The sequence below is a fragment of the Chiloscyllium plagiosum genome, unplaced genomic scaffold (assembly GCF_037043375.1).
Source record: "Chiloscyllium plagiosum isolate Xiang-an unplaced genomic scaffold, Cpla_swu_hap1 HiC_scaffold_20, whole genome shotgun sequence".
Lineage (NCBI taxonomy): Eukaryota > Metazoa > Chordata > Chondrichthyes > Orectolobiformes > Hemiscylliidae > Chiloscyllium > Chiloscyllium plagiosum.
Window position 1 is genome coordinate 5,450,186 of NW_028270158.1, and position 26,395 is coordinate 5,476,580.

The 26,395-nt window shown below is 45.7% G+C and overlaps 1 protein-coding gene across 3 annotated transcripts in view; it reads right to left on the reverse strand.

Moving 5' to 3' along the window:
* The window catches only part of LOC122560898 (bMERB domain-containing protein 1-like), a 118,896-nt gene that overhangs the window by 17,894 nt on the left and 74,607 nt on the right, over positions 1–26,395 (reverse strand). For 2 of the 3 annotated variants that reach the window (XM_087997611.1, XM_043712129.2), the window contains exon 3: positions 4,827–4,900. In XM_087997611.1, the coding sequence (XP_087853737.1) occupies positions 4,827–4,900 (74 nt within the window). Of the gene's footprint in view, positions 1–3,938; positions 4,020–4,826; positions 4,901–26,395 lie in introns of all 3 variants that reach the window. The other variant, XM_087997610.1, reaches the window with a different exon arrangement.

Below are 26,395 nucleotides of genomic sequence, written 5' to 3' on the forward strand. Positions count from 1 at the left end.
AAGCATTTTTTTACTTCCTTCCTAAGATTCAGCCCAGAATAAGCAGCTGGATTAAAATAAAGCCCTCCAAATAATACGTTACAGAAATAAATATGTGGACAGCAATGACTGAAGGGGATAATAATATTTTTAAATATATTCGTTCATGAAATTTGGGCTTCATGTAGTATTTTATTGCCCATCCCTATTGTCCCATGATCAGAGTACCTCGTTGAGCCATTACAGAGTCAATTCCATCACTGCGGGTCTGGAGTCACATGTAGGCCAGACTCGGAAAGGATCGCAGATTTCCTTCCCTAAAAGGACGCTAGTGAACCAGATGGGTTTTTAACAACAAACAATTCATAATCATCCTTAGGCTTTTAATTCCATACATTTATTGAATTCAAATTCCATCAGATGATCTGGTAGGATTTGAACCCCTGCCTCCAGAATATTACCCTGGGTCTCAGGATGACTACTCCAATGACATTACCGCTACACCATTATTGGTGTTGCTACATAACTGCACCGCACCAGAGGGCAAAGTTTAACAGGACGAGGTTTCATTTTTATGAAGGAAATACGGAGAATGTTTTGTTTTCTCTGAGAGCCATAATTCTGTGTAATTCCCTTCCCTGGAAAGTATTTAAGTTTGAGTTAAATAGATTTTTGACAGACAAGGGAGTAAAGGACGAAATAACTCCACAGAGGCCAGTATCCCATCACCAAGTCCTCACCCCTTATTTACACACGGAGAGCCCCTGACACGGATCCAGCTCCCTCAGAGCCAGCTTCAGAGTGAACAGGACCTCTGACATTCCTGGTTATATCTGTCAACCAGGGCTCCCTGATTGGATCAGGTTAACAGCCCCAATCAGGGAACTCAGATTCTAGGAGGTCCATCAATCTGACTGACCGCGTTCCAATCAGTACAAAAGTCAGAGGTGAACATGGAAGTGAAGCCACAATCAGATCAGCCACGACCTTCCTCAATGGTGGAGCAGGCTTGAGGGGCTGAATGGCCTATTCCTGCTCTTTAGGTCTATGTCACTATGTCTGCAGATTCTCTTCTCCTACTGAAAGATATACAGCTGCTGACAAGTCAAATTAAGCAGTTAATTAAAAGGCATGTATTAGCAATTGTAAATCATCATCTTAAAAAGGAAAAAAACAATTAAATCTATTCAATTTGCTTCAAAACATCAGGAGTTATCTCCTCCGGGATGGAGGCCATAATCCTTAGTGGGATCACCCTGTACCCGTCTTGGGGGATCAGGCTACATAAGAGTTAAATGAGCTGGAGCTTTCCTCAGGGAGATGTTTTATACAAATGCACACCCTCCTTTAATTTCCTACCAACTGCAAGTTAAAACAGTTTCACTCAATGGTACAATCATACTTGACTTCATTCAAAGAGGAGGAAAGAACAAGGAAGAGTGCAGACAGTTCTCATTTTCATCTGAGGTTTGGTTGACATTGGAGGAATGTGACACTAATGTGAGCCGCTAAAACTGAAATAATTAGCTTCCAGGATTAAGATTTGCCATTCACTTAATATCCACCAGTTGAGAACCTAGTCACTTGGAAGTAAAGAACTTCAGTATTGATGAAAAAGGACACAGTTTGTCCAAGTTTTCATCTTGCACTCATCAGAATAATTCACAAGAATACCCAACATGGAGGGAAAACATCATTGAGACTATATAAGAGAAGTACACTGATTGGTTTGACAATTAGTCTATGACTGGCAGCTGACTGTAAGCTATTGTTAATGGATGCATTCTCCATGGCAAAACTTCCACCAGAGACTACCCGCCAACCCATCAGTGCTCTCCTCTCATACACGATAAACGCAGTTTTCTCTCTTTTGTTACTTTCAGGTTCGGGACTTTATATATTGATGGTTAGTCCTGTAACGCAGATATGGAGAGGAGTGCGCTTTGGTCTACTGGCACACTCTCAGTCAGCACTCTCTATCACTTCTGAGGAGGCAATGTTTCAAAGGACATTGAGCAGCTGTGTGGACTCTGGACTCAAGAATTGGGGGTGGAAATCTCGTCAGAGGTGTAGGAGGATATTTGGGAGAATGTAAGGAATATTTTGATTTGTAACAAGACGCAGGCTATACAACTGAAGGTACTCCAACAAGGGCTCATTTGGTACCGGAGTGGCTAGCGAAATTTAAGATAGGAGCATCCCCAGTGTAAACTGGATGTTGGCACTCCTGAAGAAGGGCTTATGCCCGAAACGTCGATTCTCCTGTTCCTTGGATGCTGCCTGACCTGCTGCGCTTTTCCAGCAACACATTTTCAGCTCTGATCTCCAGCATCTGCAGTCCTCACTTTCTCTCTGTTGGCACTCTTACTCATGGTCATGCCACAAGCTTCATAGGTATTGGGACGGCATAGCGAGTGTTTTGGAAAGTGTCTTGGCAACTGAGGTTAAGGTGGATCCAGTCTCCTTCCTTTTGAGTTTGCCAAATGTCCCTTCTTGGGTTGTGCATGAGAAGAAACTGTTTAAAATTCTTTCATTCTGTGTGAGGAAGAACATTCTAATGAGCTGGGTGTAGGAGGACCTCCCAGTTATGAAGCACATCCCCCTGGACTTCCTTAGGAGTATGGTGCACCAGAAAATGGAACTGTTTTATAGAATGTGGCGGCCCTTTCTGAATTATATAGATGCGACTTGTCGGGTAGATTAATCAGGGCTTTGGTGTAGTCATGAGGGCTGTGCCTGGCAGTGCGGGGACCCCTGGGCGGGGGAAGAATCCTGAACAAATATGGGTTTGCCAACTAATGCTCCCGGTGGTGGGGAGCTTTGGTGGGATTGCGCTGAGTGCAGTAACTTAACTGAATGTAATTTAATTTTCCTTTATTTAACTTGGGTTTCTTTTTAGTTATTTATTGAATTGTAGTTTTTGTAGGTTTTTTTTCTCAGTGGTTTGTGGTGAAAACTTTGCTTACTGTTATTGTCATATTATAAATGTTGTTATACTGTTTTATAGTGATTTTGTAATTTTGTAAAAAATTTAAAATCTTTTTTCTCAATAAAAGTATTTTTTTTAAAAAAACTGCAGTTTTCCCTGTACTTTGACAACTTTTGCCAATTTTCCTGATGATACACGATTAAAAAGGTTTGACAAAATGTGGCTTCTTGTTCCAGCAAAACCCAGTCTGTGATTCTTTACTGAGCTAACATGGTTTTGTTCCTTTTAGTCTTATTTCTCCTCACAGAATCCCTACAGTGTGGAAACAGGCCCTTCGGCCCAACAAGTCCACACCAACCCTCCGAAGAGTATCCCACCCAGACCCATTTCCCATACCTTATTACTCTACATGTCCTCCTGACTAATGCACCTAACCTACACATCCCGGAACATTATGGGGCAATTTAGCATGGCTAATTCACCTGACCTACACAACTTTGGACTGTGGGAGGAAACCGGAGCACCGAGAGAAAACCCACGCAGACACGGGGAGAATGTGCAAACTCCACGCAGACAGTTGCCGGAGGGAAACGTAGAGTAATTGGGGAGGGGGGATAGGTCTGGGTGGGTTACTCTTTGGAGGGTTGGTGTAGATTTGTTGGGCCGAAGGGCCTGTTTCCACACTCTAGGGATTCTATGATGGATTCTAAGGTGCAAGATTGATTGGATCTTTCTGCAGTTCTTATTTTTGGGGTATATCCTGGTGAAGAAAGGACAGGCAGGCCAGGGACAGACACTGACAGAAGTAAAGTTGAAGGATCACGTTGTCTATCCAGAGGACAAGGAAGGCTGATAGAATTGTCAATTTTTATTTACAATTTGCAGCTCAAATACTCCGTGCCAGATCCTGAAGTAAAAACCATAAATTTCTCACATGGAGTCAGTTTGATGACCACTGAACATATAGCCCACAGGGGCCACAAACATGTTCTTCAGTATCCCACATATTGATGCCCCAACAATTCCTCACCTTGTATCGTTCCAGACCCTGGGGTCATATTCCCAGAGGGCGGATTATCAGCTGTCATCTCCTCAACCAGGGCTTCCTCCACTGGGAGAAGTGGAAAAAGAGGTAAGGTCACGGTGGCACAGTGGTTAGCACTGCTGCCTCACAGCGCCAGAGACCCGGGTTCAATTCCCGCCTCAGGCAACTGTCGGTGTGAAGTTTGCACATTCTCCCCGTGTCTGCGTGGGTTCTCCGGTTTCCTCCCACAGTCCAAAAATGTGCAGGTCAGGTGAATTGGCCGTGCTAAATTGCCCGTAGTGTTAGGCGAAGGGGTAAATGTAGGGGAATGGGTATGGGTTGGTTGCGCTTCGGCAGGTCGGTGTGGACTTGTTGGGCCGAAGGGCCTGTTTCCACACTATAAGTAATCTAATCTAATCTAGTCACTGTAGTGTTACCCAGACCATTACCCAGAGAGATAAGTGACTGGTTGAGGCTTAATCTGAGGCTTAATCATGCCTCAACCAAGGGAAAGGATAAGGCATGGTGAATTCAGCTGGTGTAGGAACTGAACCCACACTGTTGGCATCACAAACCAGCCAACTGAACTAACCAACATTCTGTTGGGGACAGGTCTGTCACCTGTAGTAAAGCACTGGTATCAATCGGTATTGTGAAAACATCACAGAATCTTGTCACCGTATGTTACAGTTTACGTACAATTGACTGGAGTATTGTATCCCGCATCAACAACTCAGCGCACACATGGCTACAGGGAAATTGATCACAGCAACTCTCACCTCACTGCTTCTAGCTCTCAATTCTTGTGCAGTTGGTGGAAAATATAAACTATCTCGAATGCAAAACACAGAGTGCTGAAGGAAATATTTCTAGAAACTACAAAGATAGATTTACCTGGAATTGAGACCAATTTCTGGAGCTCCTGCTTCAGATCCATTATATCTTTACAAAGTTGAATGTCATCCATCCTGCAATTCAACGTGACACAGATTATTACAGGTTCAGGAGAGACAAATTCCGCATGCAAAGAAAAATATTTTACTCCTTTTATGTCAGAGTTTCAAGTTTTGAAGCTTGTTCTTTTCATGCAGGGAGCCTTAGGGAAGGAACAGGGTTAATGAAGCCAATTGTATCATTTAGGTTGTGGAATCTCGGAATAACCAAAGGAAAGGATGATAGGCTATTTACCAAACAGGGCTTAGGCCTCGCTGTCTCACCGCAAAACAATGTGGGTTCGATCATTCCAATCATCCCTGAGATTGGACAACAAACCAAAGCTGACACCTCAGTGCAGTGCTGAAGGAGCGCCGCACTGTCAGAGGGTCAGCGCTGAGGGAGCGGGCACTGTCAGAGGGTCAGTGCTAAGGGAGCGGGCACTGTGTAGGGTCAGTGCTGAAGGAGCGCCGCACTGTCAGAGGGTCAGTGCTGAGGGAGCGGGCACTGTCAGAGGGTCAGTGCTGAGGGAGCGGGCACTGTCAGAGGGTCAGTGCTGAGGGAGCGGGCACTGTCAGAGGATCAGTGCTGAGGGAGCGGGCACTGTGGAGGGTCAGTGCTGAGGGAGCGGGCACTGTGGAGGATCTGTGCTGAGGGAACGGGCACTGTCGGAGGGTCAGTGCTGAGGGAGCGGGCACTGTGGAGGATCAGTGCTGAGGGAGCGGGCACTGTCAGAGGGTCAGTGCTGAGGGAGCGGGCACTGTGGAGGATCAGTGCTGAGGGAGCGGGCACTGTCGGAGGGTCAGTGCTGAGGGAGCGGGCACTGTGGAGGGTCAGTGCTGAGGGAGCGGGGGCACTGTGGAGGGTCAGTGCTGAGGGAGCGGGGGCACTGTGGAGGGTCAGTGCTGAGGAATTGCTGTGCTGTCGGAGATTCAGTGCTGAGGGAGCGGGGGCACTGTGGAGGGTCAGTGCTGAGGGATTGCCGCGCTGTCGGAGGGTCAGTGCTGAGGGAGCGGGCACTGTGGAGGGTCAGTGCTGAGGGAGCGTCGCGCTGTCGGAGGGTCAGTGCTGAGGGAGCGTCGCGCTGTCGGAGGGTCAGTGCTGAGGGAGCGGGCACTGTGGAGGATCAGTGCTGAGGGAGCGGGCACTGTGGAGGATCAGTGCTGAGGGAGCGGGCACTGTCGGAGGGTCAGTGCTGAGGGAGCGGGCACTGTGGAGGGTCAGTGCTGAGGGAGCGGGGGCACTGTGGAGGGTCAGTGCTGAGGGAGCGGGGGCACTGTGGAGGGTCAGTGCTGAGGAATTGCTGTGCTGTCGGAGATTCAGTGCTGAGGGAGCGGGGGCACTGTGGAGGGTCAGTGCTGAGGGATTGCCGCGCTGTCGGAGGGTCAGTGCTGAGGGAGCGGGCACTGTGGAGGGTCAGTGCTGAGGGAGCGTCGCGCTGTCGGAGGGTCAGTGCTGAGGGAGCGTCGCGCTGTCGGAGGGTCAGTGCTGAGGGAGCGTCGCGCTGTTGGAGGGTCAGTGCTGAGGGAGCGGGCACTGTGGAGGATCTGTGCTGAGGGAACGGGCACTGTCGGAGGGTCAGTGCTGAGGGAGCGGGCACTGTGGAGGATCAGTGCTGAGGGAGCGGGCACTGTCGGAGGGTCAGTGCTGAGGGAGCGGGCACTGTGGAGGATCAGTGCTGAGGGAGCGGGCACTGTCGGAGGGTCAGTGCTGAGGGAGCGGGCACTGTGGAGGGTCAGTGCTGAGGGAGCGGGGGCACTGTGGAGGGTCAGTGCTGAGGGAGCGGGGGCACTGTGGAGGGTCAGTGCTGAGGAATTGCTGTGCTGTCGGAGATTCAGTGCTGAGGGAGCGGGGGCACTGTGGAGGGTCAGTGCTGAGGGATTGCCGCGCTGTCGGAGGGTCAGTGCTGAGGGAGCGGGCACTGTGGAGGGTCAGTGCTGAGGGAGCGTCGCGCTGTCGGAGGGTCAGTGCTGAGGGAGCGTCGCGCTGTCGGAGGGTCAGTGCTGAGGGAGCGGGCACTGTGGAGGATCAGTGCTGAGGGAGCGGGCACTGTGGAGGATCAGTGCTGAGGGAGCGGGCACTGTCGGAGGGTCAGTGCTGAGGGAGCGGGCACTGTGGAGGGTCAGTGCTGAGGGAGCGGGGGCACTGTGGAGGGTCAGTGCTGAGGGAGCGGGGGCACTGTGGAGGGTCAGTGCTGAGGAATTGCTGTGCTGTCGGAGATTCAGTGCTGAGGGAGCGGGGGCACTGTGGAGGGTCAGTGCTGAGGGATTGCCGCGCTGTCGGAGGGTCAGTGCTGAGGGAGCGGGCACTGTGGAGGGTCAGTGCTGAGGGAGCGTCGCGCTGTCGGAGGGTCAGTGCTGAGGGAGCGTCGCGCTGTCGGAGGGTCAGTGCTGAGGGAGCGTCGCGCTGTTGGAGGGTCAGTGCTGAGGGAGCGTCGCGCTGTCGGAGGGTCAGTGCTGAGGGAGTGTCACGCTGTCGGAGGGTCAGTGCTGAGGGAGCGTCACGCTGTCGGAGGGTCAGTGCTGAGGGAACGTCGCGCTGTCGGAGGGTCAGTGCTGAGGGAGCGTCGCGCTGTCGGAGGGTCAGTGCTGAGGGAACGTCGCCATGTCGGAGGGTCAGTGCTGAGGGAGCGTCGCGCTGTCGGAGGGTCAGTGCTGAGGGAGCGTCGCGCTGTCGGAGGGTCAGTGCTGAGGGAGCGTCGCGCTGTCGGAGGGTCAGTGCTGAGGGAGTGTCACGCTGTCGGAGGGTCAGTGCTGAGGGAGCGTCGCGCTGTCGGAGGGTCAGTGCTGAGGGAGCGTCGCGCTGTCGGAGGGTCAGTGCGGAGGGAACGTCGCCATGTCGGAGGGTCAGTGCTGAGGGAGCGTCGTGCTGTCGGAGGGTCAGTGCTGAGGGAGTGTCACGCTGTTGGAGGGTCAGTGCTGAGGGAGCGTCGCCATGTCGGAGGGTCAGTGCTGAGGGAGTGTCGTGCTGTCGGAGGGTCAGTGCTGAGGGGGTGTCGCGCTGTTGGAGGGTCAGTGCTGAGGGAGTGTCGCACTGTTGGAGGATCAGTGCTGAGGGAGTGTCGCACTGACAGAGGGTCAGAGCTGAGGGAATGGGCATTTTTGGAGGGTCAGTGCTGAGAAAGCGCAGCACTGTCAGAGGGTCAGTGCTGAGGGAGCACTGTGCTGTTGGAGGGTCAGTGCTGAGTGAGCGTCGCACTGTCAGAGGGTCAGTGCTGAGGGAGTGCCGCACTGTCAGAGGGGCAGTGCTGAGGGAATGCCGTACTGTCAGAGGGACAGTGCTGAGGGAGTGCCACACTGTCGGAGTGTCAGTGCTGAGGGAGTGCCACACTGTCGGAGGGTCAGTGCTGAGGGAGCACCGCGCTGTCGGAGGGTCAGTGCTGAGGGAGCACCGCGCTGTCGGAGGGTCAGTGCTGAGGGAGTGCCACTCTGTCGGAGGGTCAGTGCTGAGGGAGTGCCGCACTGTCGGAGGGTCAGCACTGAGGAAACTTTGCGGTGTCTTGGATATTAAAAGTTCTTTAAATAAATAGCAAGGGTGATCTCTCATTGTGCTGGGGAAACCTTATTACTCATTTAAATGGTTTGGAACCTGGGACTGGGATATCATAGCAATTACAGAAACATGGCTCAGGGATGGGCAGGACTGGCAGCTTAATGTTCCAGGATACAAATGCTACAGGAAGGATAGAAAGGGAGGCAAGAGAGGTGGGGGAGTGGTGTTTTTGATAAGGCATAGCATTACAGCTGTGCTGAGGGAGGATATTCCCAGAAATACATCTAGGGAAGTTATTTGGGTGGAACTGAGAAATAAGAAAGGGATTATTGGGATTGTATTATAGACCCCCTAATAGTTAGAGGGAAATTGAGAAACAAATTTGTACGGAGATCTGTTATCTGTAAGAATAATAGGATGGTTATAGTAGGGGATTTTAACTTTCCAAACATAGACTGGGACTGCCATAGTGTTAAGGATTTAGATGGAGAGAAAGTTAAATGTGTGCAGGAAAATTTTCTGACTCAATATGTGGATGTACCTACTAGAGAAGGTGCAAAACTTGACCTACTCTTGGGAAATAAGACAGGGCAGGTGACTGAGGTGTCAGTGGGGGAGCACTTTGGGGCCAGGGACCATAATTAGATTTAAAATAGTGATGGAAAAAGATAGACCAGATCTAAAAGTTGAAGTTCTAAATTAGAGAAAGGCCAATTTTGATGGTCATTGGCAAGAACTTTCAAAGCTGACTGGGGGCAAATGTTTGCAGGTAAAGGGACGGCTGGAAAATGGGAAGCCTTCAGAAATGAGATAACGAGAATCCAGAGAAAGTACATTCCTGTCAGGGTGAAAGGGAAGGCTGGTAGGTATAGGGAATGCTGGATGCCTAAATTGAGGGTTTGGTTAAGAAAAAGAAGGAAGCATATCTAAGGTATAGACAGAATAGATCAAGTGAATCCTTAGAAGAGTATAAAGGAAGTAGGAGTATACTTAAGAGGGAAATCAGGAGGGCAAAAAGGGGACATGAGGTAGCTTTGGCAAATAGGGTTAAAGAGATTCCAAAGGGTTTTTACAAATACAATTAAGGACAAAAGAGTAACTAGGGAGAGAATAGGGCCCTTCAAAGATCAGCAAGGCAGCCTTTGTGTGGAGCCGCAGGAGATGGGGGAGATACTAAATGAGTATTTTGCATCAGGATTTACTGTGGAAAAGGACACAGAAGGTACAGAATGTGGTGAAATAGATGGTGACATTTTTAAAAATATCCATATCACAGAGGAGGAAGTGCTGGATGTCTTGAAACACATAAAAGTGGATAAATTGCCAGGACCTGACCAGGTGTACCCAAGAACTCTGTGGGAAGCTAGAGAAGTGATTGCTGGGCCTCTTGTTGAGATATTTGTATCATCAATATTCACAGGTGAGGTGCCAGAAGACTGGAGGTTGGCAAACGTGGTGCCACTGTTTAAGAAGGGTGGTAAAGACAAGCCAGGGATCTATAAACCAGTGAGCCTGACCTCAGTGGTGGGCAAGTTGTTGGAGGGAATCCTGAGGGACAGGATGTACATGTATTTGAAAGGCAAGAACTGATTAGGGATAGTCAACATGGCTTTGTGCATGGGAAATCATGTCTCACAAACTTGATTGAGTTTTTTTTAAGAAGTAACAAAGAAGATTGATGAGGGCAGAACGGTAGATGTGATCTATATGGACTTCAGTAGGAGTTCGACAAGGTTCCCCATGGGAGACTGATTAGCAGGGTTAGATCTCACGGAATACAGGGAGAACTAGACATTTGGATATAGAACTAGCTCAAAGGTAGAAGACAGAAGGTGGTAGAGGGTTGTTTTTCAGACTGGAGGCCTGTGACCAGTGGAGTGCCACATGGATCGGTGCTGGATCTACTGATTTTCGACATTTATGTAATGATTTTATAAATAATTTCGATGTGAGCATAAGAGGTATAGTTGGCAAGTTTGCAGATGACACCAAACTTGGAGGTGTAGTGGACAACAAAGAAGGTTACCTCAGATTACAATGGGATCTTGATCAAAGAAGAACAAAGAACAAAGAAAATTTACAGCCCAGGAACAGGCCCTTCGGCCTTCCAAGCCTGAGCCGATCCAAATGTACTGTCTAAACCTGTTGGTCAATTGCTAAGCATTTGTATCTCTCTGCTCCCCACCTCCTCATGCATCTATCCAGACGTGCCTGCCTCTACCACCTCTGCTGGCAACGCGCTCCAAACGCTCACCACCCTCTGTGTGAAGTACTTTCCCAGTGTATCCCCCTTAAAATTTCCACCTCTCACCTTGAAAGTGTGACCTCTCGTTATTGAATCCTTCACCCTGGGAAAAAGCTTGTCTCTATCCACCCTGTTTATACCCTTCATGATTTTGTAAACATCAATCAGGTCCCCCCTCAATCTCCTTTTTTCTAATGAAAACAAACCTAACCTACTCAACCTCTCTTCATAGCTAGCACCTTCCATACCAGGCTACATCCTCGTAAACCTTCTCTGCACCCTCTCCAAAGTGTCCACATCCTTTTGGTAATGTGGCAACCAGACCTGTACACAGTATTCTAAATGCGGCCGAACCAATGTCTTGTACAATTTTAACATGACCTGCCACCTCTTATACTCAATACCCCGTCCGATGAAGGCAAGCATACTATATGCCTTCTTGACCACTTTATCCACCTGTGCAGCAACCTTCAGGGTATAATGGACCGGCATTCCCAGATCTCTCTGCTCATCAACTTTTCCCAAGGATCTTCCATTCAATGTATAATTCGCCCTAGAATTAGACTTGCCTAAATGCATCACCTCACATTTTTCTGGATTGAAAGCCATCTGCCACTTTTCCGCCCAACTCTCCAGTCTATGTATATCCTCCTGTATTCCCTGATAGTCCCTTATGCTTTCTGCTACTCCACCAATCTTTGTGTCATCTGCAAACTTGCTGATCATACCAACAGTGCCCTCAGATGGTCCAGTGGGCTGAGAGGTGGCAGATGGAGTTTAATTTAGATAAATGTGAGGTGCTGCATTTTGGGAAAGCAAATCTTAGCAGGAATTATACACTTAATGATAAGGTCCTAGGGTGTGTTGCTGGACAAAGAGACCGTGGAGTGCAGGTTCATAGCTCCCTGAAAGTGGAATCGCAGGTAGATAGGATAGTGAAGAAGGCGCTTGGTATGCTTTCCTTTATTGATCAGAGTATTGAGTACAGGAGTTGGGAGGTCATTTTGCAGCTATACAGGACATTGGTTAGGCCACTGTTGGAATATTGCATGCAGTTCTGGTCTCCTTCTATCCGAAGGATGTTGTGAGACTTGAAAGGGTTCACAAAAGATTGACAAAGATGTTGCCAGGGTTGGGAGATTTGAGCTATAGGGAGAGGTTGAACAGGCTGGGGCTGTTTTCACTGGAGCATCGGAGGCTGAGGAGTGACCTTATAGAGGTTTACAAAATTATGAGGGGCATGGATAGGATAAATAGACAAAGTCTTTTCCCTGGGGCGGGTGAGTCCAGAACTAGAGGGCATAGGTTTAGGGTGAGAGGGGAAAGATATAAAAGAGACCTTGGAGCAACTTTTTCACACAGAGGGTGGTACGTGTATGGAATGAGCTGCCAGAGGAAGTGGTGGAGGCTGGTACAATTGCAACATTTAAAAGGCATCTGGATGGGTATATGAATAGGAAGGGTTTGGAGGGATGTGGGCCAGGTGCTGGCAGGTGGGATTGGATTTGGTTGGGATATCCGGTCGGAATGGACGAGTTGGACCGAAGGGTCTGTTTCTGTGCTGTACATCTCTATGACTCTATAACACCAATAAGATGAGATGAGTGGACCTCCCTAACTTCAAATACTGTTGATCTTGCTTTGTGCATCTCTTGCTCAGCCATAACTTGTATGTCCCGCTCTGTCTAATAACCCTGGCACCTATATGTCCTTGTTTACTGTCTGTACTGCTTACAAAACAAAAGTTTCCACTGTACGTAGATACATGTGACAATAAATCAAATCAAATAATGGTCTCACTCTTCATCGGATCACCGATTGTGGCACTTTGCTGTGGAGAAACTGTCAAAGCTGGTTCCTACATTGTAACTCCTTCAGAAGGACTTCATTGACTGTAAAGCCCTTTGGGGATTTACTGACATTGTGAAAAGTGCCATACAAAAGTAGTCTCTATGTAATACCAGGGAACACTAAAATCAGTTTGAAATAATCTTGATTTCTGGTTGTGTTTCTGATGAACCCAAAATGACAGTCAATAACTTCTGTTTAATTGGTGGTACTCCTGGACTAGGAATCCCCGGTTCAAGTCCCACCTGCTCCCGAGGTGTGCAATAACATCACTGAAGATGTTAATTAGAAAAAAAACCAGGTTGAACTCGTTATATCTAACTTCAGTGATAATCACATCCCGGATTCCTGACTACTTCAAATCCTCAGTCGCTGCGGTTTTATGAACATTTCTCACTGCCTATCGCCACAGCAAATTTTACCTTTTTGTTTCACAGGAGAAACGGTTTTGTCCTCTGGGGTTTGTCAGTTGAGGTGACTGACAATATCTCTCTGTATCCTACTGATCCAAGAGTGTGTGCACATCTCTCAGTGATGCCCTGAGTTAGGGAGTTGGCTTTTTACCCTTTGAGAGAATTGTTTTCATTCCACCTCCAGGACTGGGGCAGAAATATCTTAAAGCTCACTGGTTAGTTACAATTTCACAACAAGTAGCACTATCATTATGTAAGCACTTGGATCTCTCTCTCTCTATCTCTCTCTGCCCCATTCACCAAGTTGTAAACAGCCAGTCTGTCATATTAGTTAGTTAAGATGTGGAGGTGTCAGTGTTGGACTGGGGTGGATAAACTCAGAAGTCACAATGCACCAGGTTATAGTCCCAACAGATTTATTTGAAATCACAAGTTTTCGGAGCACTGCTCCTTCATCAGCCTGGTGTCGTCTGACTTCTGACCCTGCGCACTATAGAGTCAGCTATCCCATATCAGAAAAATAAAAATCAGAAATTCCCAGCTCAGATTTCCAACAACAATCCTGCATTTACATCGCACCTTTAACGTGATACAAGGCATTTCATAAGAACAGTTTTTTTTAAAGATATGGCACTTTGGTTTCTGATTTCATTAGTGGAGGAAGTAGCTGCCAGAATTAAAACTGTGGAATCTCCAAAATCATTTTAGGTGGTTCTTCTGTGGGTCTGAAGGCGACAAAGGGACAGTGCTCCGAAAGCTTGTGATTTCAGATAAAGCTGTTATACTATAACCTGGTGTCGCATGACTCCTGATTTAATTAGTTATCAAAACACGTTAGTCAGGACGTGTTATCCCCACTGCCCTCAGATGCTGCAGCGCCAGCTCATTAGCTGTGATGACGCACTTGCCTCTGCTCTTCTGACACCATTCCAATAAAAATTTATGATGCATCCAACTCAATTTTATTTCATCCATAAAGAGAATACATTATTAGCTCCTCAGATGGCTTCATTGGTGAAGGGAGCACAGGGACCCAGATGTCGAATGCTCCCAGTGACAGTCAAGTATTACTGAATCAGAGGTCAAGTTAGTAATCTAGGTACAATGACTGCGGTTCCTCAGCAAAAGATGTAGACTTTAGCTAAGAGGCACAAAGACGTCTCAGTCTCCCTGGATCAGGGTCTGAATTTCCAATGAGAACAGTAATTTGACATCACTGCTGATGAGTGAGCATGAACTCAGACTGAGTTACTACACTGTAGTCATCAGTAACTGTAATCTGGGAGCTTCCTCCAACACTACTGGGCAAGAGACAACAAAAACAGATACTTTCAAAACCAGACTCAGCAACTGGCAAGAGACATCTGCCAATTGATGGCCTGTCTAAGGTCTCAATTAATTTCAATTTCAGACAATGCTCTCCCTTCAACTGCACAACTGAACCTTACCCCTTTCCCAATTTGTGACAGGAACATAAACTGGCCATTCAGCCCATCGATCCTGTACTTCCTGTTGACAAGATGATGACTGATCAGTCTTGTGACTCAGCCCGCTCACTATTACCCTCTCGACACTACCATTGAATATTGAAATCCAACTGTCTCAATATTGAAAGGTTTAATTGGCCCAGAGAGCATAGCATCTTGGGAAAAAAATTCTGGATTTCTACAACCCTCTGTGAAACAGTATTGCTCAACTTATCGCCAAAGTAGCCCTGCATTCACTGTCACGTTATATCCCTCAATCGTGATTCCCCCTCAGAGTGCAACCATTGAAGGAAATCTGCACTGAGGCCAATTGTCAAACCCTTACTACGCAGCCTACTGATATGGCAGCTAGCAGATACAGCAACCTGCCGTTATGGCAGCTAGCTGATACAGCGACCTGCGATATGGGAGATAGCAGATACAGTGACCTGCCGTTATGGCAGATAGCAGATATAGCGACCTGCCGTTATGGCAGCTAGCAGATACAGCGACCTGCTGATATGGCAGATAGCAGATACAGCAACCTGCCAATATAGGAGATAGCAGATACAGAGACCTGTCGATATGGGAGATAGCAGATACAGCAAGCTGCTGATATGGGAGATAGCAGATACAGCGACCTGCCATTATGGCAGATAGCAGATACAGAGACCTGTTGATACGGCAGATAGCAGATACAGCGACCTGCCAATAAGGCAGATAGCAGTTACAGCAACCTGCCGATATGGGAGATAGCAGATACAGCAACCTGCCATTATGGCAGATAGCAGATACAGCGACCTGCCGATATGGGAGATAGCAGAAACAGCAACCTGCTGATATGGCAGATAGCAGATACGGTAGACTGCCAATATTGCAGATAGCAGATACAGCAACCTGCCATTATGGCCGATAGCAGATACAGTGACCTGCCGATATGGGAGATAGCAGATACAGTGACATGCCATTATGGCTGATAGCAGATACAGCGACCTGATGTTGCAGATGTAATCCATCACAAAACAAATGGTCATTTGTTAATGGACTATATATGATTGAAGTATAAATTGAAATACAGAATGCAACAATAACAATATCCCTGCGTGGAGACTGAGTATTACCTTTCTATGAGAAACATTTCCTGCTTGATTCTGATGATCTGTGGTAAATGATGGAGGTGTTAAAATGTCAGCATAGGAGCTAAGTAAGACTTCCTTCCCCAAATATCTTGACTCAAGGCCCTGTATTTTGAAACTTATAGATACATGAACTGGCTACCATTACAATTCTATTAATTAACGTGACTTCATTTCTCTCAAATACAACACACCTCTGCCCAGGCAATAGCAGCTCAGCTATGTTAATCTGTAACTATGATGTGGAGAAGCTGGTGTTGGACTGGGATGGACAAAGTTAAAAATCACACAACACCAAGTTATAGACGAACAGGTTTATTTGTAAGCACTAGAGCGCTGCTCCTTCATCAGGTGGTTGTGGAGCAGGACCATAAGACACAGAATTTATAGCAAAAGATCGTAGTGTCATGCGACTGAAATGATATATTGAACAAACCTGAATTGCTGTTCAATCTTTCATCTTTCAAATGGGTTGCAGGTTTTGGTTTATTAATATGCAAAGCCCAGAACTGCTTTTGGAATACAGACAGACTCTAACCTCACACCTTTAATACATTGTCTGAGCTGAGATGTCACCTTTTTTTATAAAACCTTAAGTTATCTCAAGAATGCGACTTAAAAGAAGTTCTGGGGTTTGCATACTAATGAACTGAAAATTGTAACCCATTCTAAAAGATGAAAGACTAAACAGCAATCTAGGTTTGTTCAATATATCATCTCAGTTGCCTAACACAATGATCTTTTGCTTTGAATTCTGTGTCTTATGATCCTGCCCCACTAGCTACCTGATGAAGGAGCAGTGCTCCAAAAGCTATTACTTCCAAATAAACCTGTTGTTGGACTACAACCTGGTGAAGCGTTTTTTTTAAACTTAATCTGAAACTGGTTACTTAGCAGCTTACAAAACTGATTCAATATAAACACCTTGTTCTGCAAAGTCAGCCAGTCTTACAGATTCTGATCTGGTAAGAAATAGGACCTTATGGGTATTGCAAATGCTACCTGGTCCCAGTGACTCAGAACTCCCCACAACAACCAGCTCCAGTTACTCATCACAATCACTCAACCTTACCTCACCCTGTCGGGGGGACAGGAGAGTCTAACCAGCCCTTCCCTCTATTCCCATTGGTCAGATCAGTACCACAACAAAACACTCTCCTCACCACAATGCTCAGTATCCAGTTGCTGTCTGCTCCATTTGGCAGATCAAGTCACTCCCTTCTATCGGTCCAACACCTCCAACATAGAAAACTGATTCTCTTCTCAGTGCGGTGGGAGTTCCTGTGGAAGATCATCCCCACCTCAGTGAAAAACCAATTTGTTCGAAGGCCAGGAGGTCACGTGGAAGCCTCCCTACCTCCAGAGGCACTGGGTTCAGGCCCTCCTCCAGGATCTGATGGTCAAGGAAGGTGCAGCCACACAAAAGCTCTTTAAGGTCCTTCCAGTGTGCCACAGCATAGCATGGCATAGTCTGGCATCCCAATAGCCTCTGGCTTCAGGCCAGGAACTGTGAACCGTGGACTGGATGCGAACAAGCAGCTCACCTGCTTCGTGCATGCCCAGACCCAAGAAGCCACTCAATTAGCAAACCAGATTCCCATTCAATACTCGCTTTCTTTTGATTTTGCACTCATGGAATGTGGGCATTGCTGGCTGGGCCAGCATTTATTGCCCATTACCCTTGAGAAGATGGGGGGATGGGGGTCAGCTGCTTTCTTGAACCACTGCAGTCTGAATATTATAGGTTGACCCACAATGCCATTAGGAAGGGAATTCCAGAATCTTGACCCAGTGACAGTAAAGGAACGGTGATATATTTCCAAGTCAGGAACCTGCAGGGGGTGGTGCTCCCATGTATCTGCTGTCCTTGTCTTTCTAAATGGAAATGGTCATGGGTTTGGAAGGTGCTCTCTGAGGATCTTTGGTTAATTTTTGCAGTACATCTTGTAGATAGTACGCACTGCTGCTACTGACCTTTGGTGGGGGAAGGAGTGGATATTTGTGGATGCAGTGCCAATCAAGCGGGCTGTTTTGTCCTGGATGGTGTCAAGTTTTTGAGTGTTGTTGGAGCTGTCCCCATCCAGGTAAGTGGGAAGTATTCCATCACACTCCTGCCTTGTGCCATGTAGATGGTGGACAGGCTTTGGGGAGTCAGGTGGTGAGTTATTTACCACAGTATTCCCAGCCTCTGACCTGCTCTTGTAGTCGCTGTGTTTATGTGATGAGTCCAGTTGAGTTTATGGTCAAAGATAACCCCCAGGATGTTGACACTTGGGGGGATTCAGTGATGGTAACACCATTGAATGTCAAGGGCCAATAGTTAGTTTGTCTCTTATTGGTCATAGCCTGGCATTTGTGTGGCGCGAATGTTACTTGCCATTTATCAGCCCAAGCCTGGATATTGTCCAAATTCTGTTGCATTTTAACACTGACCACTTCAGGATCTGAGGAATCACAAATAATGCTGAACACTGTGCAATCATCAGTGACCATCCCCACTTATGATGGAGGGAAGGTCATTGATGAAGCAGCTGAAAATGTTTGGGCCTAGGACACTACCCTGAGGGAGTCCTGCAGAGATGTCCTGGAGCTGAGATGACTGACCTCCAACAACCACAACCATCTTCCTATGTGTCAGGTATGACCTTAACCAGCTGAGAGTTCGTCCCTTGATACCCATTGATTCCAGATTTGCCAAGGCTCCTTGATGCCACACTCAGTCAGTGCAGCCTTGATGTCAAGGGCGGTCACTCTCCCCTCCCCTCTGGAATTCAGTGCTTTTGGCCATGTTTGAACCAAGGCTGTAATGAGGTCAGGAGCTGAGTGACCCAGGCTGAACCCAAACTGGACATCACTGAGCAGTTTCACACACTTCAACAGAGACTACCCTTCAAATGTACCTTACTGGATACGAAGTGCACTGGGATGTCCTATCATCAAAGGTGCCATATAAATGCAATTCTGTTTGCTCAATCATGTTATTGCATTCAGTGGTTTCACTTTTGTTACATATAACTATTTCACCAAATGAAACTTGTAATTAAATGTTTTTGATTCAGTTACATTCTTTACCAATTAAAACTGATGGTTCTTCCCTCTGCTGCTCTTCTTGTATTTGTTAACATTCTCTGTTTGCGCCGCTATGTCCATTAATAGGTTTACTGAAGTAGCTAAATAGATCATTGTTTTAAGGTCAGTACTTACGCAAAAGCCTATGGTATTTCTAAATTAACCGAAAGCCTCCCTGATTAATAAGGAAAGGCTAAAGTTCATTACTACAGAATGAAGAAGGTCAAAAAAACAAATGGGCTATAACTTGCTGTTGGAGGGGCTCTAAAAGCTGCTCCCATGAATTAGAATGTATCCCTGGGCTGTCTAAAGGCTGGCCACTGTTGGAAGTCAGAAAAGAAAATGAAAATGGAGAAGAATCCCTCTGATGGCTAATCTACATTTCATTAGAAACAGAGAAAATAGGAGCAGGAGTAGGCCATTTGGCCCTTCGACCCTGCCCTGCTATTCAATACAATCATGGCTGACCATCCAACTCAATGCTCTGTCCCCACCCCTCCCCAAACCCTTTGATCCTTGTAGCCCTAAGAACTATCTCTGACTCCGTAAAAACATTCAATTGTTTGGCCTCGACCACGCTGTTGTAGCAGAGAATTCCACAGGCTTCCCACTCTCTGGGCGAAGATATATCTCCTCATCTCAGTCCGAAACGGCCCGTCCCGTATCCTTAGACTTTGACTCCTGGTTGTGGACTCTGGTCATCGGGAACATCCTTCCTGCCTGTCTAGTCCTGTTAGAGCTTAAATTCACATGGAGAAATACGGCCCCTGATCAGGCTGCTTGCTCCATTTTAACCACCTCTCACTTTCTGAATGGTATCTGGTACCCAGCACCTGTACTGTTGGAGCAGAGTCCGGGAGGTTAATGTAGATTAATGCTGAGGCAGATAGTGAGATGCTCTGTCTGTGATTCTAACTCAGACAGCAACATTTGGATTTCAATATTCCATCGAGAATCGACACTCACCTGAAGATAAACAACATGAATGCCACTCCCATTAACATTGACAGTAAGTCTGTAAGCTTGAAGGTTTGTTTTCAGTTGTTTTGTCCCCATACTAGGTAACATACAGACTTATCATCAACCTCAGCAAAACACATTTTATTCATCCACTGTAGTTAAAATACAAAAGAAAGAAAGAAATGGAATAACTTAAATCTACTGGAAAACTTAACAGAATAATAGATACAGTAACTGTTACTAACTGTTCCAATATAGTAACATCCCATAAACACAGACTTGGCAAAGGCAAATTCAGAAAACAGATTATCTCACATGCAATTCCTGGAACATGCAATTCCAAGAACAACTGCAGACAGCTAAAACTAAAAAATCTAGTTCTGTGGGTGCTTGACCCCAACTACTCAGGCTATTTTTATTGGTCCAACTTTTAAAAAACAAACACCCAAGGCCTCACAAACTGTTTACTCTCGGTGTCTCTGACATAAAACCTCCCCTCAAAAACAAAACCAGGACAAAACAATCTTGTAAAGCCACAGCACAGTCACGTTTGAATTAAAAACTATTTAAAGTTATTAATGAGACTCAGACTGAACAAATACCAATGCCACAAATTCTTTATACAGCAGCAGGCACGCCTGAGAAAACAAATGAATTATTGTGAAATGTAGCATAAAGATCGCTAATACCTCAAATAATAACAGCTAGTCAAAGGGTAGAATGTCCCTTAATTGGAAAAGGAGATGGAGTTCACTGTAAAACTCTGACTAGAGTGATCTGGATGAAGGAACAGAGGACGTTGTTGCAAAGTTTGCAGATGACACAAAGACCCAGAGGGACAGATAGTGTTGGGGAAGTGGGGAGGCTGCAGACGGACTTTGACAGGCTGGGAGAGTGGGGAAAGAAATGGCAGATGGAATACAATGTGGGAATTGTGAGGTTATGCATTTTGATAGGAAGAATAGAGGTGTAGACTATTTTCTAAATGGGGAAAGGCTTCAGAAATCTGAAGCACAAAGGGACTTGGGAGTCCTGGTTTAGGATTAGCTTAAGGTTAACCTGCAGGTTCAGTTGGCAGTTAGGAAGGCAAGTGCAATGTTAGCATTTATTTCAAGTGGGCTAGAATACAAGAGCAGGGATGTATCGCTGAGTCTGTATAAGGTTCTGGTCAGACCATGTTGGGAACATTGTGAACAGTTTGAGTCCTGTATCTGAGGAAGGATGTGCTGGCGTTGGAGAGGGTCCAGAGGGGATTTACAAAAATGATCCTGGGGATGAAGGGTTAGTCACATGAGGAGTGGTTGAGGACTCTGGGTCTGTACTCAATGGTGTTTAGAAGGATGGAGCGGGGGGGGGATCTGATTGAAACTTAGAGAATACTGAGAGGCCTGAATAGAGAGGATGTGGAGAAGGTATTTCCACTAGTAGGAGAGACTTGGATCCAAGCGCACAACCTCAGAGTGAAGGGATGACCTTTTAGAACTGAGATGAGGAGGAATTTCTTCAGCTGGAGAGTGGGGAACCTGTGGAACTCATTGTTGCAGAGGGCTGTGGAGGCCAAGTCATTGAGTGTGTTTGAGACAGAGATAGATAGGGTCTTGATTAGTAAAGAGGATCAAGGGTTATGGGGAGAAGGCAGGAGAATGGGGATAAGAAACTTGGGCTTAATGGTCTAATTGTGCTCCTCTATCTTATGGTTTCAGGGATGGAGACATACACCTGTCGGTAGACATACACCTGTCTTGCTCATCTCCATTGATAAAGATTCTTGCCTTAGAATGGAGGCATGTCACCTGATCGTTTTGCTCGAGTTAGCACACCACAGTTTCAAAGGGGGTAATAAGTACAATATTCTTTCAATCCAGACTGATCCCAGGGCCAGGAAAATGGTTCCAAAAAAACTGCAATGTCAAATCTAATATTAAGATTCAAAGAATATATTTGTGTTTCACTGTTGTATGTTGGTGAATTCCAGGTCAGCTCTCTTCCTACCAGAATGCTCTACCGAGAATTTTTTCTCATATTAATGTTTGCTAACGTCACATCTGATGAACTATTTCCATCTATAGCTTCTCCATTAACTGGGCTTGAGACATAATTTAATATAAAACCATGAAAATGATTCTGTGGTAGCTTTTCCTTATTCTATTTAATCACCATGGAGAGTACTGGTGTCACTGTATATTGCTCATTGCAAAACACTCTTGTTTAATTTCATGTCCATCTTTTGCTACAAAATTCTTTTACGACAATCATTCCCCGAAGTATTCCTCCATAGTTTAGGAAGTTTTCTTCACTGAAGTGTTTTATTTAGGTATGATGGGGTGGGAGTTAGAGGCAGTGAATAGGACCAAAACACCCCACCTTCATAGAACAGCTTCCATTGTTATGTGTGAACAGACGAGGGAGCAAGCTCTCCTAGATCTGGTCCTGTGTAATGAGACAGGAATAATTAATGACCTCATAGTTAGGGATCCTCTTAGAAGAAGTGATCACAACATGGCTGAATTGAGAATACAGATAGAGAGTGTGAAGATAAAATCCAATACCAGGGTCCTGTGCTTGAACAAGGGAGACTACAATAGAATGAGGGAGGACCTGACGAACATAGACTGGAAACAAAGATTTTATGGTGGGACAGTTGACAAGCAGTGGAGGACTTTCAAATCAATTTTTCAAAGTGCTCAGCAAAAGTATATTCTAGTGAAAAGGAAGGACTGTAAGAAAAGGGCTAATCTGCCAGGGGTGTCTAAGGAAATAAGGCAGACTATCAAATTGAAAAAGAAGGCATACAAAGTAGCCAAGAACAGCAGGAAACTGGAAGATTGGAAAAACTTTGAAAGTCAACAGTCAAAATTAGCTATAAAGAAAAGTAAGATAGAACATGAGAAAAAAACTAGCACAGGATATAAAGACAGATAGCAAAAGTTTCTATTAAATATAGAAAACAAAATAAAGTGGCTAAAGTAGACGTTGGTCCTTTAGAGGATGAGAAGAGGTATTTAGTTATGGGATATGATGAAACAGCTAAAGCATTGAACATATTTTGTCTCAGTCTTCACAGTGGAGGGCATCAATAATATCCCAATAATTGACAAAGAGATGAAGGTAGGTGAGGACCTGGAAACAATCATTATTACAGAAGAGCTAGTGTTGGGCAACGAGCTAAGGATAAAACAAGTCTCCTGGCTCTGATGGAATGCATCCCAGGGTACTAAAAGAGATGGCAGGAGAAATAGCAAGTACACTTGTGGTAATTTTCCAAAATTCGCTGGACTCTGGGCCAGTCCCAGCAGATTGGAAAACAGCAAACGTGATGCCACTGTTTAAAAAGGGAGGTAAACAAAAGGTGGGCAATTATAGACCAGTTAACTTAACCTCTGTAGTGGGGAAGATGCTCGAGTCTATTATCAAGGAAGAAATAGCAGGCCATCTTGAAAGAAATTGTCCTGTTGGACAGATGCAGCATGAGTAATTCTATGAAGACATTTCGAGCAAGGTGGACAATGGGGACCCAGTTGATGTGGTGTACATAAATTTTCAAAAGGCCTTTGACAAGGTGCTGCATAAGATAAGGATGCATGGCGTTATGGGTAGAGTATTAGCGTGGATAGAGGATTGGTTGTCAGACAGGAAGCAAAGACTGGGGATAAATGAGTGCTATTCTGGTTGGCAATCAGTGACTAGTGGTGTGCCTCAGCGATAGGTGTTGGGACCGCAATTATTCACAACTTATGTAGATGATTTGGATTTGGGGACCATGTGTCAAAGTTTGCAGATGACACTAAGATGAGTGGCAGATCAAAGTGTTCAGAGGACTGAGAAACTTTGCAGAGGAACATAGATACATTCAATGAGTGGGCAAAGGTCTGGCAGATGGAATACAATGTTAATAAATGTGAAGTCATACATTTTGGTAGGAGTAACAGTAAAAAGGATTATTACTTGAATGGTAAAAAGTAGCAGCATGCTGCTATGCAGAGGGATTGAGTTTAAAAGCAGGGAGGTAATGTTACAGCTGGACAGTGTGCTGGTGAGGCCACACCTGGAGTACTGTGTGCAGTTTCAGTTTCTTTCCTTGAGAAAGAAGTACTGGCACTGGAGGTGGGGGGGGGGAAGGAGGTTCACTAGGTTGATTCTGGAGTTGAGGGGGCTGGCTTATGAGGAGAGACTGAGTAGACTGGGATTATATTCATTGGAATTCAGAAAAATGAGGGAGGATCTTATAGAAACATATAAAATGATGAAGGGAATCAATAAGATAGAAGTAGAGAGGCTGTTTCCACTGGTGGGTGAAACTAGGACAAGATGGCATAGCCTCAAAATTAGGAGGAACATATTTAGGACTGAATTGAGAAGGAACTTCTTCATCCAGAGGGTTGGGAATCTATGGGATTCCCTGCCCAGGGAAGTAGTTGATGCTACTTCAGTAAGTGTTTTTAAAGCTAAGGTAGATATTGTTTGAACAATAAAGGAATTAAGTGTTACAGTGAGAGGGTGGGTAAGTGGAGATGAGTCCATGAAAAGATCAGCCATGATCTTATTGAATATTCTTATGTTTTTATGTGAGCCTAACCTATACACCCAGCCCAAACTAACCTATTTTTCAGTGGTCCTTGAAAAAATGCTGCCTTCTCTGGCCATTATAAAGTTCATTTCTCCCTTGCTTCCTTGTTATACCCCCAAAACAACATCTTGCCCACTCTACGATTCCAACATCCCTTCCCCACTTATCATACAGTCATACAGCACAGAAACAGACTCTTTGATCCAACCAGTCCATGCCCCACATAATCCTAAACTAAACCAGTCCCACCTGCCTGCGCCTGGCTCACATCCCTCCAAACCTTTCCCATTCATGTACTTATCCAAATGTCTTTTAAATGTTTTAATTGTACCCACATCCACCACTTCCACAGGAAGTTAATTCAAAGTTTGTGCGAAGATTTGTAGCTCGGGTGCTCGTTGTTGTGGTTCTGTTCGCCGAGCTGGAAGTTTTTTCAGCTTCCAGAAAAAAAAACTTCCAGCTTGGCGAACGGAAGGTTAATTCCACATGCGAACCACTCTGTGTAAAATAAAACTGCCCCTCATGTCTTTTTAAAATTTCTGTCCTCTCACCTTAAAAAGGTGCCGCCTAGCCTTGAAATTCCCCATCTTGGGGAAAAGACAACTACCATTAACTCTATCTATACCTCTAATTATTTTATAAACTTTGATTAGGTCTCAACCTCCTACACTACAGTGAAAAAAGTCCCAGCCTATCCAGCCTTTCTTTATAACTCAAACCTTCCATACCCAGCAACATTCTAGTAAATCTTTTCTGAACCTTCCCCAGCTTAATAACATCCTTCCAGTAACACGACGAACACAACTGGACACAGTACTGTATTCTGGAAGAGACCTCAACAATGTCCTGTGCAACCTGAATATTATGTACCAACTCCAACACTCAAAGGACTGAGCAATGAAGGCAAACTTCTTAAGCAAGTGAAGAACCTTTTGCTGGTTTATCCTTTCCCTGCCCAGTGCCCCTTCCTGCCCGCCCCCGGCTCCCTCCAAGTGAAGCAGCAGTTTATTGTACACCTCTCCATTGTTATGAGGAGACCAGAAGCAAACTGGTAACCACTTTGCTAAACTCCTTCGTTCAGTCCACAACATGACCCTGAGCTCCCGGTTCCCTGTCACGTTAAATCTCTGGCCTTGTACAGACAGCCCTCACTGTATTGTTCCAATCAATAGAGAAAGACTCGCATTTACATGGCACCTTCCATATCCACTGGACACCTCTAAACAGTCAATGAAATACTTTCAAAGCACAGTTGCTGGCGAAATGTGTGTGGACAGTAAACTCCCACGATGGGACAATGGCCAGATCATTTTGTTTTGTGGCACAGATTCAGGGATAAATAATAGCCAGGAGGGGGGAAATTAAAAAAAAAAGAGTATTTTCTGTTTTTTATTTAAAAAGGTTACTTCATTGCCAGTGCAAAACCACAGGCACCTGGAGCAAGCTAAAATATCTCAATGTAGGCTAAAGATTTTTAAAAACCTGTTTCTCCCCTAGAGTACATATTTGCAGATGATTAAGAATGAAGTCAGGTTTGCAATAATATTGCTTGGTGATTCGACATTCAATGGAGACTCGGGCCCTGTGTGCTTAGGGAACGACTTTGGAACATAACCAGGCAGCAGCAGCTGACATAAGTTACTAGTGAGAGTTCTCTGTTAGGCTTGTAAGGGATTAATTAAATTAGAAGCTGTGATAAAACAAAAGCATGCAGTCTTGGAAGGATAGACCTGCTCATTTACATCAATTTTTCCTAGCCCATACGACTTAAACTGAGGACAAATACCCACAGTGTATTTGTCCTCCCTACAGTTACTTTTGCCCCCATTTCTTTCTCTTTTGCAAAGACCACTTTCCCACCACCTAGTGTCATTTCTAAAATCTGTTCACGTGACATGGGGTGTTGTGTTCCTGAAGAAGGGCTAATGCCCGAAACGTCGATTCTCCTGTTCCCTAGATGCTGCCTGACCTGCTGCGCTTTTCCAGCAACACATTTACAGGTGTTGTGTTCTAGGCCAGTATGGATTGCCCTTGTAAAGATGGGGGTGAACTGCCTCTTTAACAGCTGCAGTCCTTGGGTTTTAGAGACACCCCTTTACTAGTCTCAGTCACACTCACAGCTTTACTGCAATTGCACGGTAAGTCAGTCCCAGCATTTGACCTTGAAGTTCCTCTGCTTTATATAACCTGCTGCGTTTACATGGTAGTGTTTACTGAAGACGTCCATATTTACAAATTACCCAAGACAATCGATTATGTAAGATTACTTGAATTGTCCTCAGGAGCCTCAGAGCTGGTTTTCTGGTTAAAGCGGCTATTTTCTACTGAAAGTCT